General features: G+C 40.5%; 1 protein-coding gene across 3 annotated transcripts; it reads right to left on the reverse strand.

The window, feature by feature from the left end:
- Nucleotides 1-1,440: 1,440 nt before the first annotated feature.
- On the reverse strand, nt 1,441-11,848 carry LOC135470331 (eukaryotic translation initiation factor 2 subunit 1-like). 3 transcript variants are annotated; one of them, XM_064749199.1, is made up of 8 exons: nt 11,811-11,848; nt 9,247-9,547; nt 7,305-7,384; nt 6,145-6,293; nt 5,600-5,706; nt 4,796-4,893; nt 2,745-2,888; nt 1,441-2,532 (listed from the first exon to the last, which is right to left on the reverse strand). In XM_064749199.1, exons 2-8 carry the CDS (start codon nt 9,482-9,484, stop codon nt 2,347-2,349), a joined length of 1,002 nt encoding a protein of 333 aa, XP_064605269.1. In that variant the 5' UTR covers nt 9,485-9,547; nt 11,811-11,848; the 3' UTR covers nt 1,441-2,346. The 3 variants fall into 3 exon arrangements, with proteins under 3 accessions (XP_064605269.1, XP_064605270.1, XP_064605267.1); XM_064749200.1 differs by lacking the exon at nt 11,811-11,848 and adding an exon at nt 11,175-11,191; XM_064749197.1 differs by lacking the exon at nt 11,811-11,848 and adding an exon at nt 11,134-11,155.
- Nucleotides 11,849-16,403: the final 4,555 nt, after the last annotated feature.

The raw sequence follows: 16,403 nt of genomic DNA on the forward strand, positions 1-16,403 counted from the left end.
GAATTTAGAATAAAGCCCAAACTGAGCAAAATACACATAAGGTCGTATTTCACCAATAACGTGTGATAACATGCCATTTATCACACTGGTATCACAGCTCAGATTTTACTCTTTATGCCCTATGTCTTTTATGATATTGTATTCTTGCATAAACCTGGATTCTCCTGCTGGAATAAGAATCTCATAAGCCTTATATACCCAGGTCCATTTGCATTGTTTTAATGATGTTATTTGTTAAATGTAACGACAACACAGCATTTTGATTTATTTATTTGATTGATGTTTTACGCTGTACTCAAGAATATTTCACTAATACAACAGCAGCCAGCATTATGGTGGGAGAAAATCCACAACCATCCGCAGCTTGGCAGACCTTCCCACGTACAAGGAAGAGGAAGCCAGAATGAGCTGGACCTGACAGCAACCGTATTGTTGAGAGGCTCCTGAGTCACTGAGCTGTGCTAGCACTCTAACCACCTCGGCAAAGGAGGGCCTACACAGCATTTTAAGTAAATCTAGACCAGTGAGGTCTAATAAATGGAAATTAACATCACTGCATGAATTTTAACTCAATTCTGCTTAAACCAGGGTTCTAGGGGAAGTTTAATTTGCTACTATTTAAGCATTGACATGAGTAGTTAGAATAAACTCTGGGGTAAATGGACAAGAGGTTGGATTTCACCAGTTACTGCCTTATGGGTGTAGCTAACCAGGCTCTACCTTTTGGATGCAGGCGACCAAGGTGGAGGAAACCAGGTTTTGTGTTAATGGAAGAGGAAACTAGGTTTTGTGGTGGCAGTGGAGGAAATCAGGTTTTGTGTAAGCAATGGAGGAAACCAGGTTTTGTGTTAGCAATGAAGGAAACCAGGTTTTGTGTTAGCAGTGGAGGAAATCAGGTTTTGTGGTAGCAGTGGAGCAAGCCAGGTTTTGTGTTAGAACTGGTGGAAACCAGGTTTTGTGGTAGCAGGGGAGGAAGCCAGGTTTTGTGGTAGCAAGGGAGGAAGCCAGGTTTTATGTTAGCAGTGGAGGAAACCCGGTTTTGTGGTAGCATGGGAGGAAACCAGGTTTTGTGTTAATGGAAGAGGAAACCAGGTTTGGTGTTAGCAGTGGAGGAAATCAGGTTTTGTGGTAGCAGGGGAGGAAACCAAGTTTTGTGGTAGCAGAGGAGGAAGCCAGGTTTTGTGATAGCAGGGGAGGAAGCCAGGTTTTGGGGTAGCAGGGGAGGAAGCCAGGTATTGTGATAGCACTCGAGGAAACCAGGTTTTGTGGTAGCACTGTAGCTGTGAAGGAAACCAGATCCTCGAGGAATACCTAAAACAAATTTCCACTGTAAGGTCAGTGATGGACTGAAAAAGTTCGAAGTGACCATGGGTAATTCAGCTTGATTCACACAATCAAAATTGATGGCTGTGAAGAAACAAAGCAAGCCTGAATACTTCATACATTGTCACATTATGGATATTTATTACATAACCACCTTTTCCTCAAATAAAGCACATGAAAGATGGTCATATGATTCGATACCAGTTTTCAAAAAGCAACCTATCTGAATATGAAGACGAAATATTTCCTTAGTGAAGCCATGATACTAGACATTAACAGTCCAGGAGTGTTTTACATAAAGTACAAATATACATGTATATGTACAACTTTACATAGTTTGTATTTTAGCCCATTCCCCAAAACTTCTTGAAGTAAATTTTCACTGCAGGGCCCTAATTATAAGAACCTCTATGCTTTGCTCCTCATCTGGAGCTTCCATTTAGACAACACACACTGTCAGCAAGAGTTATGTCCATCAATCAAGTCTGCAAGATAATGTCCACTAGCTGAGGTCAGGGTGTAGTCATAACGGAAGTATCAAACGAGTAGTCAGAGAGGTTATTTTACCTCATGTTCAAGTAGCTGCTGTCAGACACACACTAACACTGTAAACGAAACAAATAAATATATCAGTTCAGTCTTCCAAAAGAAACAAGTTTTCAGACATATTATGTTACAGTTAAACACACATGTATTTCTTCTCTATCCCCGTCTCTCATTCCACGTATTTAAGCGTTGCACATATGAGGTGACAATCACAATCCCATCACAAGACACTTCTTGTGCTTGACCAACGGATCCATAACAGCATAACAAAATGACTCCATGTCAACATCCATGGAAGGTTCAGATGCCCAGTTATATTTGAAAATCCCTTGAGGTACAACTTCATGAATACCAATCTCTGTCTGGTATTCCACACGCCAAACAAAACAGTCCATTTTCGACTGATGCCACGTGTATCATGGGAAGTAACTCCTGCGTCCTCATCAAACACCACCAGGCCTCAGGAAAGGGTAACTCTTACTGCTCCTCTACAGCTGTCTCCTCAGTAGCCTCCCCTTCCTCGATGTCCACTGGTCCTCCCATCCCTACTTCATCATCGTACTCATCTGGATCATTGTCACCGTCAACCTCTCGGTTTTGCAGCTCTAACTGTTCCATGGTCTTTGCCAGTTCAATCTCATCCAGATCAGACACAACTTTCGGCTGAAGAAAACAAATGCGGACAATCAGACAAGGTAACATGACATAGTCACAGTGTCAAAGCCAACTCCTTCCCACTCATCATTCCTGCAAAACACACTAAGAGAATTTTTAGTTTTGGGTAGATAACTGTTCAGAAAGGTTAAAAGTCACAAAAACAAGCCCTAACCTTTAAATTAAGACTAGTATAACATCATTTGGATAGGTTTTCTCACCGGTCGTTGGATTTTGAAAATGCCTCCCATTCCTTCAATAGCTTCTTTGATTTTCTCTATAGCTGTGTTGAGGGCTGCCAATCCATCCGCTCGTTCTAACGTCTGTGTGGTCATCACATACAGGGGAGGAGCTATCAAGTTAATCTACACAAATAAAATCAAAAATCCAGGTTTGCATGAAGTGTGGTGTTCATATCAACTTAAAATAAGCCTTGAAAAGAATTCTAATCAAAGTAGGATCATCTTGGTCACATTGATAACTCAATTAGATACATAATATTAAATTCCATATTATTATAGTTTGGTGCTGTTACTCAATTAACACTTTCTGGGCTTCAACCATTACTAAATGTACAGATGCAAGGTGCATGAGGATAACAAAGCCACTAGGGACAAACCTTGGCAGAAAGGTAAGAAGCTACCGATATTATTTCCAACTGTGCAAACTATGTCATTTTAAAAACTTGCAAACAATATCACACAAAAACAAATGCTCCACAGAAAAAATCTTTCTCTATTTTAGCTCATGCCTCACTCAATAATATTTTACCCATGTGACCGTTTTGGGTCCCAAACACCTGAGCGCCCAGTGCTTATACTCCTTGAGCGAGTAGCTGTTAAGCTTACATGATTTTCACAGACAACTGCAGCCATGTTCCTAAGAACAATGAAAGTGGGGGAATCCCCAAGATTACCTGTCCTAAGCTGGGATTGAACCCACACCTGGTGATTCAAAGGCAAGCATGTTAACCACTTAGCCATAAATGTGACACATGTCACACATTCAAATATGGACCTCTAAACCAAAATGAAGTAGAATTATTGACAACTATGTCATACACACATATTATTAGACAGCACTAAAATCTTGCCATTAGATCAAAGACCAAAATTATTATACTGTCACCACTATGACTGTTTTATCATGTGGGATTGCAGAGCAGTGACTTTGTGTATTATGAGGTTGTAAATCATTGCGGTGGTAAAAAGACACTGTGGGCACTTCGTGCACAAATTTACCGCAGAGGTCTATGATATGCACATCACGAACTGCATCTGGCATTCCGTAGACTGTCAACTGCAACCCTGTTAATGGTTCAATGCTACAACCCTATGATTGGTTACCTGTGTTCTATGTGGCCAAGTGCTACAACCCTACGATTGGTTACCAGTGTACTATGTGTGGCCAAGTGCTACAACCCTATGATTGGTTACCTGTGTACTATGTGTGGCTAAATGCTACAACCCTATGATTGGCTACCTGTGTGCTATGTGTGGCCAAGTGCTACAACCCTATGAATGGTTACCTGTGTACTATGTGTGGCCAAGTGCTACAACCCTATGATTGGTTACCTGTGTACTATGTGTGGCCAAGTGCTACAACCCTATGATTGGTTACTTGTGTACTATGTGTGGCCAAGTGCTACAACCCTATGATTGGTTACTTGTGTACTATGTGTGGTTAAATGTTACAACCCTATGATTGGTTACCTGTGTACTATGTGTGGTTAAATGTTACAACCCTATGATTGGTTACCTGTGTACTATGTGTGACCAAGTGCTACAACCCTATGATTGGTTACCTGTGTACTATGTGTGGCCAAGTGCTACAACCCTATGATTGGTTACCTGTGTACTATGTGTGGCCAAGTGCTACAACCCTATGATTGGTTACCTTTGTACTATGTGTGGCCAAGTGCTACAACCCTATGAGTGGTTACCTGTGTCTATGTGTGGCCAAGTGCTACAACCCTATGATTGGTTACCTGTGTACTATGTGTGGCCAAGTGCTACAACCCTATGATTGGCTACCTGTGTACTATGTGTGGCTAAGTGCTATAATCCTATGACTGGCCAAAAACTTCAACCAAACTGGAGACTGCCACTGCCAGCATCAGATCCCCCTCTAACCACACCTCTCCTGACTTTGTAAGGCGAGCTAAAAAAAGTCTTAACAACACAGTTTTGTCATGCTACACTTCTGCAACAATAAAGGTGACAATGATACATGTACCTACACGAGGATACCAACTTTCAACACTTAATCCTACCTTTATGGGTAAACTTTCTGTGGAGACTTCCAGTCCTTTCTTCAAAGCGCTTTTCACAGCATCAACTCCTTCGTAATTGTAACAAGCGACTTCGATATCTGAAATAAAATCAACATAATAGTAGAGTCTTTACAACCAACTTTGTACCAAAATTTGTCTACAGTGTAAAGAAGCACTCAAAGTACTGTTGGCCTCCAGCCTTATATCATAATACATATTTAACTCTTAAATATTTTGGCCACAGATTCTGTGTTGTGATAGCCCATTTTCAATGAAGGCTGGTTATTCAGCGTTAAATATGTTGTTCCATAATGAAGTTTAATGTATTGGACTGAAAAAAATTGTAAAAAAGGATCTAAAAAGGGTTCCAGGGTAAAAATTGTATCTTTGATATTAGACATGCCAATGCTGCAAAGTACTTACATGCAGTAGGTTGATTTTATGAATTCTTTCATATTTAAAAGTCAAATCACTAATAAATCATCATTTGGTAAATTGATCAATCAAAAATAAAAATAGCTGATAATTATTAATTATCAGGACAAAGTAAAAGACTTTTATTTCTATGGCTGTCTTGGCTCACATGTTATTGTTTCTCACAACAATTTTTAAACAATGTTTCACGGGTGAGATTGCTTTACTGAGGGAAGAACACATGCCTTTCAATCCCAAAGGCTCTAACAGCATTACCTTCCTTGCCTGCATTTCTGTTAGGACTATCGCAACTTGCAGCAATATTGCATTATACACATTTAGCTCACTCACTGCCATTTTGTCTGTCAGTTGTATCATACCTGCACTTACCTGATCTAATTTTCACAGCTTGCGGCGTTAATCTCCTTTTGATGTTCTGCAGCAAAACTTTTCTGGTCTCCTCATCAATTTCACATTCATCTAAAATTTCTGGATTTCTGAATAACAGAAGAGTACCCTATGATACAGTTATAAGTCACATAATCTACATCGTATATGTAATTGTAATGACATCAAGAGCTAGTGTCGTGGATTTATGCGAAGAGTAATCCAATAATGCCAAATACATTTGGTCTGGTTTGGCTTGTTTGGCACCTCCATATACAAATGTGGGTCTCATACATGACATTTGTACACAAAACATATTAATGAAACAACCCATATGTGTACAAAATCATACATTCTGTGTGGAAGTAATTCATCTAATTTCAGCACCGGATAATCGGGTGGCACAAATCAAATCTACCTGCCTCTAGGTGATATGTATGTCATCATGTGTCCCACAACATTACACAGAATATCTGATTATTTCATTTTTTCATTCAGGAAATCCAGGTGTCACAGGCCAAATCAACATGTCTGTAGGAGATACGTACGTCACTGCATGTTTGAAGACTTCAAATGAGGCCCCTGGTCTGTTAAACTTCCTGTCAAAGTACCAGGCTGTCTTCATGTATAGAGCTTCCAGCTGGGCCTCTCCAGAATAGTCCATCAATTCAGCCACATGACGCAGGATACTGTTTACCTGGTCAAACGAACAGGTAAGTACAATACAATTAAATTGTAGTCATCACCACATGAGAGACAAAGTCATCACCACATGAGAGACAAAGTCATCCCGCAAGAGAGACAATGTCATCACCGCATGAGACAATGTCATCACCATGCGAGACATCATCACCACATGAGACAAAATCATCACCACATAAGAAGCAAAGTCATCACCACATAAGGGACAATGTCATCACCACAAGAGAAAATGTCATCACCACATAGAAGACAGTCATCCCCTCATCAGAGATGATGTCATCCACACACCAGAGGCAATGTCATCACCACATCAGAAGCAGTTATCACCACATCAGAAACAATGTCATCGACACAAAAGAGGCAATGTCATCACCACATAAGAGACAATGTCATCACCACATGAAAGACAAAGTCATCACCACATGAGAGACAAAGTCATCACCAAATAAGAGACAATGTCATCACCACATGAGAGACAATGTCATCACCACATGAGAGACAATGTCATCACCACATAAGAGACAATGTCATCACCACATAAGAGACAAAGTCATCACCACATCAGAGGCAAAGTCATCTCCACATCAGAGCCAATGTCATCACCACATCTGAAGCAGTTATCACAACATCAGACAATGTCATCACCACATAAGAGACAATGTCATCACCACATAAGAGACAATGTCATCACCACATGAAAGACAAAGTCATCACCACATAAGAGACAAATTCATCACCACATCAGAGACAATGTCATCACCAGTTCACCTCATTTACCTACCCAAAAATTTAAGAATTCAAAAACCTAATATTCACTATGCATCATGTTTTCAAAATACCACCGGTCTTGGTTAATGTTAGTGTACTTTTCCCCAAAAAAGTTTAAATCTCATTCACTTTAATGTCTGACACCTAGTGCTTTAGAAAATGGCAAATGTATCCTCACATTCGATACCCACAGTACAACTTTAGGACTGGCAAATCTGTTCTCAACTTTGATACCTACTGCTTTAGCTTTGGCAAATTTGTCCTCACATCTTATCACCTCTTCTGGAGATACTCTTCTTTTGGAGAGATCAATGTAACCTGAAAATGTAATGGTAAGCTACAAAAGACCTATCAGTTACTTTGTGCGGATGACATAAGTAACAAACAAACTTACTGCTAACTGGAGATTACAAAGACCTGTAAATTACAAACTGTGATTACAAGACTTACAGGTTACAAACTTCCTACTCACTGGTTATTACAAATGCATGTAAGTTACAAGCTTACTGGCGACTGAAGATTACAACAACCTGTAAGTTACAAACTTTCTGCTGACTGGAGATTACAAAGATCTACAAGTTTATAATTTGCAATAATAAATCTCATTGTTATTTTGATCTGCCTCATGAAGGGCACAGAGGCTTCCTCTAGCAGCCATGCATTGCCAGTCATAGCATGCTTCTCCCATCACAACTCTATGCTTCTCCCAATCTCCCATCACAACTCTATGCTTCTCCCAATCTCCCATCACAACTCCATGCTTCTCCCAATCTCCCATCACAACTCCATGCTTCTCCCAATCTCCCATCACAACTCCATGCATCTCCCAACACAACTCTATGCTTCTCCCATCACAACTCTATGCTTCTCCCAATCTCCCATCACAACTCTATGCTTCTCCCAATCTCCCATAACAACTCCATGCTTCTCCCAATCTCCCATCACAACTCCATGCTTCTCCCAACACAACTCTATGCTTCTCCCATCACAACTCTATGCTTCTCCCAATCTCCCATCACAACTCTATGCTTCTCCCAATCTCCCATCACAACTCCATGCATCTCCCAACACAACTCTATGCTTCTCCCATCACAACTCTATGCTTCTCCCAATCTCCCATCACAACTCTATGCTTCTCCCAATCTCCCATAACAACTCCATGCTTCTCCCAATCTCCCATCACAACTCCATGCTTCTCCCAACACAACTCTATGCTTCTCCCATCACAACTCTATGCTTCTCCCAATCTCCCATCAGAACTCTATGCTTCACCCAATCTCCCATCACAACTCCATGCTTCTCCCAATCTCCCATCACAACTCTATACTTCTCCCAATCACCCATCACAACTCCATGCTTCTCCCATCACAACTCTATGCTTTCTCCCATCACAACTCTATGCTTCTCCCAATCTCCCATCACAACTCTATGCTTCTCCCAATCTCCCATCACAACTCCATGCATCTCCCAACACAACTCTATGCTTCTCCCATCACAACTCTATGCTTCTCCCATCACAACTCTATGCTTCACCCATCACAACTCTATGCTTCTCCCATCACAACTCTATGCTTCTCCCATCACAACTCTATGCTTCTCCCATCACAACTCTATGCTTCTCCCATCACAACTCTATGCTTCTCCCATCACAACTCTATACTTCTCCCAATCTCCCATCACAACTCTATACTTCTCCCAATCTCCCATCACAACTCTATGCTTCTCCCATCACAACTCTATGCTTCACCCATCACAACTCTATGCTTCACTCATCACAACTCTACGCTTCACCAATCACAACTCTATGCTTCACCCATCACAAGTCTATGCTTCTCTCATCACAACTCTGTGCTTCAGCCATCACAACTCTATGCTTCTCCCATCAAAACTCTATGCCTTTCCCATCACAACACTATGCTTCTCAGATTACAAATCTATGCTTCTTCAATCACAACTTCTTGCTCACAGAGCCATGATTTCCTTAGATCTTTGCTAAAATATGATTTGCTTGCTAAAATATAATTTGTAAAATTAATTATCTGTGTGACAGCATAGAACATAGAGAAAATTTACGCGTGAATGGTGGCTTTAACAAAAAGGAAAGTTATCCTTCATAGTAAAGTGAAATATTCTTGACTATTGCACAAACCTAACCCCAGCTACAAAATGTCAAAGCCTACCTTTGTCTTTATCCACCCTGATGACCACAACACACTCATTCCTGCCCACTCGGATAAGTTTGTTGATGGAGCGGATACGTCGCCTTGACAACTCACTCAGCAGGATCATACCCTCGATGTTGTTATATTCCAGCAGGTGGACATAGGCTCCCATCTCCGCGATGGAGCGTACGTTTACCATCACCACATCCTCCACCTCCGGGAATTTGTGCTCATAAAAACGGCACGTCAACACCATGATGCTTGGTCTACTTTGTTCCTGTATTCACTAAATTTCGCTTCAGATGTCTCCAGGGTATATCTGTTAAGAATGAAGACCCATTTTATCAGATTGTTAAGGAAGTTGAAGGATACTGCATGCCATGTGTGTATTATACATGGTTACAAGCTTTTACAATCAGATCGCCTGGTTTTCAAGAATTCTGCAGTAAACATCAATGCTGACAAATTTCTTGAAGATTTCATGTAGTCATCTTTTCTTTGACATACACTCCTTGCAGAGCCATGTTTGAATGTCTGGCAATATTTGGAGAGTCAGCTATGCCTTCAGCTTTCTTCAACTTAGTCTCCATATACAGTGTAGTAGGTACACGAGGGCTACGGTAACGACAAGTTTCAAGTATTGCTGAGTGATAATCTGGGCCATTGAAACATGATGCATGTTTTTGGTCCAGAGCACAACTGTAAGGTGAGGCATATCACTAAACTGACATAAATCAGATACAGATAAGGGTAAGTCAGTGCTTCCAAGTAGACCCCAGCTTTTATAATCGTTCCTGCCACCATGCTGAAATCCCTTGCATGAGGAATGTGCTCAAAATTAAGCCCAACTGATAGTCCTACTTGACTTAACCTTCGTAGGCAATGATTTTCAAGACTGCCAGTTTGCTAAAGCTAAAAGCTGAATCTGCTAAAATTGAAGAGTGCATAATTGTGAAGGTCTGTACTTTCACAGGCGACACATGATAAGTGTCTGAGGTAAGAGGTGGCACACCACTGGCGCTACTCCAAGAAAAGTAAATGTAAGGATGTATGACTGCACTGTAGGAACTTCAAAATCATAAGAGAGCGACGGTGCCATCAAGTAGGACCACCTCATAGACAAGTGTATGTATGTATGTATGTAAAACATAGTACTTAATAATTTTTCAGTATGACTGCCAGGTATCATGAGCTGTGTGTACATACAACATGTCTTCATGTGGCAAGGCAAATTGAAGCCAAAGTGCTCCTACCACTGAAGTATCATACCAAAGACATCAGACAGGACACCCCACCCAGTCACATTATATTTACACTGGGCCAAACAGTCATGTCTCCTTGCTCTAACCTCTAGGTGTTGAGTGTTGAGTGCCAAGTGAGGCAACAACAAGTTTTTTAAGTCTTTCCATAGACAAACAGATTGAGATGATACGCTACCATATGGTACAGGACAGAGTATCAGTCTCGATGAAAATGAACAGGTGAAATGTGGATCTGTGACAAACAAAGGTATCATCATAACCAGTACAACTCTCTCAGCAATTAAATAATCACTTAATCAGTCTGCTGTCATTCTTGCTGTCATTCAGAAGTTACCGACCGAGAGAGAGACGGTAAAGTTGAGGTTCATGTTTATGTCAGTTAATTACAGAATCTGCTATTAAACGAGTTAACAACAGGCAGCAACCTGATCTTTACTACCTCCGTCATCGGCGACAATATTGTAATTGGGAATATGGCTGTTCGTACGACGGTTGGTCCAGTTTTCGTCACGTTGTGTTCACATTTTCTTTCGTGCATAGTATGAAAGCTTCCCATCGGCAAATAAACAGAATGGAATGTTGTCATGTACTCTCATACCGACTATGTGGTCAATGTAATGCAATTTGTCCCATACGTATTTACCTAGTTGCTCGTTTTTCTGATACCATGTGTCGGGGTCTTACCTGACGCAATATAAGGCCTGCAACTTCCGGTGAGACCTATAACTCGTACCTTTCTCCAGCACTTGCATTAACCGTCATGCAGTGCACTTCACTGAACGTCCCATACCCTGGTCATTATCTCCATAAATATGCAGTGGCTGTCGTTGCTACACAGTATGACATGAGTCACAGCTTTGTGAAAGTGACTCCTCAGCCCTGTTAGATATTTGTTTTATGATTACTGATACTTCAGCAAACACTCCTGATGCTTTAGATAGTATCAGAAATGTTAATGATATGGGCCTATGTATTCATATTCCTAAATACTGACCGTAAGCCAACATAAAGGCCTAACTACTCTGGTGAAGCTTTCATGTTGAAAATAAGATGCATTTGATCCATGTCTATTTGCTAATATTCTGTGTGGTTTACCCTCACCCAGTGCGTTAATTGTTATCCACTGTTTTGAAAGTCACCTTGAGCACCGGCGAGCGCGTTACCATGGTTATCGTGTACACAGCACAATTCTGGGATCGCTATGCTTTAATGCGGCGGTAGGCGAGATTGCACTGAAGGGCCTGGAGTGCTCCATCAAACTTATGCTCTGAATGTATCTAGGCCACATGTATTTTTAAGTAAAATGACATATTGGCTTACCTTGTTAGAAAGAAAACCGAAGATAAACATCAAAACCCCGACTCGACGTTCTGCTCAACCGCCATGTTCGGCTTTGTTTTGACGTAAGTAGACTACATCTACTCTAGGGAAACCTCCAATTCTACCCCACCCATAAATACGCCTACCCCCGACCCCAACAACACGCATACCCACTGTCTACTGTTATCAGACTGCGCCATGCCCTGTTGCGATCGGAATTCTATGAAAATCATGGTGAGCAGAGAAATCCGCTACAGTAACTTTGGTAGACGTTTTCCTGGAGTAGATGTGCCGAAGTTAAACATGGCGGAGGAGGGAAACGTCGAGCCGGAGTTTTGATGTTTATCGTCGGTTTTCTTTTTAACAAGGTAGTACAACGACCAGACAATATGTGGGTTTTACTAAGAATACACACAACAACATTCAGAGCATCGGTTTGATGGAGCGCTCCAAGCACTTCAGTGCGATCTCGCCTACCGCCAGGTTAAAGCATAGCGATGTGGTATCGTCAGACTGTAAAGCCTAGCCCTAGGATTGTGCTATAGTCTACTCTATATAGGCCTACAGAATTACCAAACTAAATACGGTATTGTAGGCCCATAGCGATAATAATATATGCAGAGCCTATAGCGATTTAAAAAAAATTACTTTAAAGTTTTTCTGTGTTTTTCCCTTCGATGTTGAGTCACGTTTACATTCGTTCATTTCTATAATGAATTTGACAACTGGGAATACAAGCCCAAATTAAACTTATTCATTTGTTCGGTCTACGTTCACTTTCTTCAGCTTATCGTTGCCTACGACATTTTTTTTTATATTGTTGATAGGCCCTATTCATTCTCAGTCAAACTTAACAACATGTACTGCATGTTTTCGTTTTTATTGAAACATTAACCTACGGGCGTTAGATACCGGTAGAATTAATTTAAATCTGAAAATTAAGTGAATGGGACACATGCTATCCCATCGGCCAAATTTATAGGTTTGTTTGTTTTTTATAGTGTAGTAGGTTGCCTTAGAAACCAGAAAACCAGAAAGATTGTTTTAAATCCTAGTATATATTGGCCTTATGATCATCTTGCATGGCTATATACAATTTCTAATATAATTTCTGTATTACGTCATTGAAACTGAATCTTAAAAACGTTGAAAAAGTTTTAGGGCGTTACCATGGGAACAGGAAATTTGACAGAACAGCAGGAATCTAACTCACACGACTCCTGCGTGAAACGTAATGACAGTTGTATATTGTGTTCATTCAATCTTGTTATTTCAAGTTTATAATTTGTTATCACGTCAGTGGAATTTCCTGTTTCCGGTCGATTGCCATGGAAACCAGAAATTTTATCACAGTTGTCCGTCAAGATCAGATAGGAACCAAGTTCATCTCAATATGAACCTACATTCCAAATATGAAACCATTCTCTTTTAAAGCGCTTTGACTTTTGTTGCGACCCGTAGTTGAAAGTTACTAAATATATTTCTAGTCGGTTGCTACGGAAACCAAAAATTTGATAGGGGCATCCCCTGTATAAATAAGATCCTAGTTCACCTCAGTAAGCCCGGAACCTGCGGATGGCCACCATAATGCTTGCCGCCGTCGCATAAGTGAAAGATTCTTGAGTACGGCCTAAAACAACAAATAAATACTAAGCAAATGTGAAATCATGTCCGAAGCGCTTTGATTTCTAATGCGATAACGTCGTTGAAACTTTTATTCCCAATCGGTTGCCATGGAAACCTGAGATTTTATCGAACCAGTTCCCTCCTAAACAGGGACAGTTCACGTCAATATGAATCTATAAATATGAAATCATTACCTCCATGGATAAAATGTTTTTGTAATCACGTCGTTGAAAATTGCTATTTCCAGCTCGTTGCCATTAAAATCAGAAATATCTTCAAAACAGCCCCAGTTTAAATAAGAACTTACTTCACCCCCAATACGAATCTACGAACTAAATATGAAATTATTATCTGAAGATTTTTTACTTCTATGGTGATAAGTTCACGTCGACGAAACTCGCTGTTTCCAGTAGGTTGCCATAGGACTTGGAAATTCGATCGAAGCAACCTTAGTCCAAATAGGAACCCAGTTCATCTCAATATAAACGTACTTATACCAAATCTGGAAGTCTTTGTCTGACGCGCTTTGACTTCGTTGGCAATCACGTCGTTCAAACGGTCAGTCGGACATTGTGACAACGTAATCACTTCAGCATAAGGACCACTGGCCACTGCATGCGGTGAGACAACAGGGCATGCGAGACTAGAAATATCAAGTATTAACGTTGAAGATGTTCCTCAAAAGTTGAGCGCACACCGTGAAAACTGCTGAGCTAACTACAAGCCTTAAATAATTTTGTGCTCAGCATATAAGGCTGTCTTGTGTGAAAGCATTGTATACTGATGGGGTTAGTGGAGAATACACAAAGCCACATCACTGGCAGTTTGCTTTTGGTTCGTGTTGGCCGAATCCTTCGCATTGTTTAATGTGATTGTGTATTAAATGTGATGACAACACAGCATTTCAGTACTTCTGAACAAGGGACGTCGAATGAGTTGCAACTAACATCACAGCGTTTACTTTTACCTAATTCTACTTAAGCCATGGTGCTAGGGGCGTGTAATGTGCAACTATTTAAGCATTAACGTGTGCAATTGTAACAAAACCTCAATCAGGAATATTGCAGTGTTGTCGCTGCTATGGTTTTACTGTCTATGCCGCACGTCTTTCATATAATATAGCTCTGTGAATGGTATAATATTATGTAATTTTAGCGGCTGTATTAAAAGGCAGTTTTGCGTCCTAAAATCAATTTGAAATTGAAAAAAAGAAAACGAATAAATTTGTTTAATGTTAACATTCAGTGAAAAATCGGTACCATGTATATAGGAACATCATCGACATAAGAGATACAGGTAATTTTCGATATAAACACTTTATTGTCCTTATTTCAATGCACTTTCTTAGTTGTCTTCGTATACAGACGTGTTAAATTTGTACCAGAGAGTGGGAGTTATAAGAAAAATTACTTCTGAACCGGTCATCAACGTACGTCATCAGTTCTTTGTTCGTTTTTTGTTGACCTAATACACATCATATGAGGTATGCATACCTAATAACGATAAACGTTGAACAACTTTCAACCCTGTCTTATAATCATATGGGTGCTCGGTAGATCCGTTTACAGAGAATAATGTAAGGTATTAATGAAGGTGTGGACGATTAACTAGGCATTTTTAATAGTAATTAGGGCGGCTGTCGTATAAGTGAAATATTCTTGAGTACGGCGTAAAGCACCGATCAAAATACATAGAAATAAATTAATAGCAATGAGAGTGAGACCTGTACTGACTGGAATGATAATCAGTCCTACACAGTATATACTCAGTTATTCCAGTAGGGCTGGAATATAGAAGAAAAGTCAATAATGAGTAACGTGAGACGAATGATTGAATGTTGCATTATAGCGCGACAATTCTGAACATAAGAAAGACGGGTTTTTTCACGTCATTGCATAAATTTATATATCAATCATGCATTGGGAAGCTGACTTAATTCTTACAGAGATATACATATCCTTACTGGTTCCTATTATTAAAACGCTGGTTCGCTGTGACAATCCGGTCGTTGACCAATGATGACGCGTTCTCGAATCTTGCTGCTGCGGTTGGAGATCTAAATTAGGAGAAAGAGGGTGTGCTACACGAAACACTCCGGCTTCCTACACCCATAAATCAAGCCACAGTCCTACACATGCGAAAATTCTGGAGTAGGCTATGCGAAGCTAAACACGAATCAAATAAATAAATAATACTTATAACCAATATACTTTGAGACCATTTTCAGAAAGTGCTCCCCAAAATACACGTTTGTTACCCAAATATACGGCAATTAAATGACACAGCGCTTTGACCTGGACAAGATCATTTACAACAACGGTAACAAGAATCAAAATGCAGTTTGTGGCAATATTGTCAGCATAACTGCGCATAACGTGACGAGTTAACCAGCCGTACGGTAACTTCCTCGCTTGGTGTTCAGCATGACGGGAATAGTGCCACGACTGGTTGACCCGTATCAGTATTATGGCTCGGACGGGGCGGCCTACTTGCCTTCGGTAAGGCGTCCCAGTGAAGCAGCAACAGATAGAAGAGCGGTGGAAATCCGTCCTGCAACAGTGAGGCACATAACATGCTCTCTAAAGATTCCTTCGTCGTCATATGACTGACAAATTGTTAAGTACGACCTTAACCCCCAAGCACTCACTTACTTTTTGAAGTAAAGGTTGATGAACTGTCTTTGTCATGTTTGGAAGATCGGGGTTCTATCCTGAGCTGGGTCAGGATAGATATTTGTGGCTTAATGCCTCAAGACACACGAAATGGGTGGTGTGACGGTATTTCATAACTAGATTTGTTGTCATGTCTGGTGTTAGCATCTTGTGGCTGGAGGTGGTGTCATGTACGGTGCCAGTATCTTCCGACTGGATGTGGTGTAATGTCTAGGTAGTGTTAATAGATTTGACTGGGTAGGTGTCATGTTTGGTGCCAGTATGTTATGACTGAATGGGGGGTCATGTCCAGTGT

Source organism: Liolophura sinensis, chromosome 7 (genome assembly GCF_032854445.1).
Source record: "Liolophura sinensis isolate JHLJ2023 chromosome 7, CUHK_Ljap_v2, whole genome shotgun sequence".
Lineage (NCBI taxonomy): Eukaryota > Metazoa > Mollusca > Polyplacophora > Chitonida > Chitonidae > Liolophura > Liolophura sinensis.

Coding starts and splice junctions, on each gene's coding strand:
- LOC135470331 (XM_064749199.1), bottom strand. CDS start 9,484: ATGGTGTTGACGTGCCGTTTTTATGAGCACAAATTCCCGGAGGTGGAG. Junction 7,385..9,246: donor CAGGGTGGATAAAGACAAAG/GTAGGCTTTGAC, acceptor TTACATTTTCAG/GTTACATTGATCTCTCCAAA. Junction 4,894..5,599: donor AGCTGTGAAAATTAGATCAG/GTAAGTGCAGGT, acceptor ATTTTATTTCAG/ATATCGAAGTCGCTTGTTAC.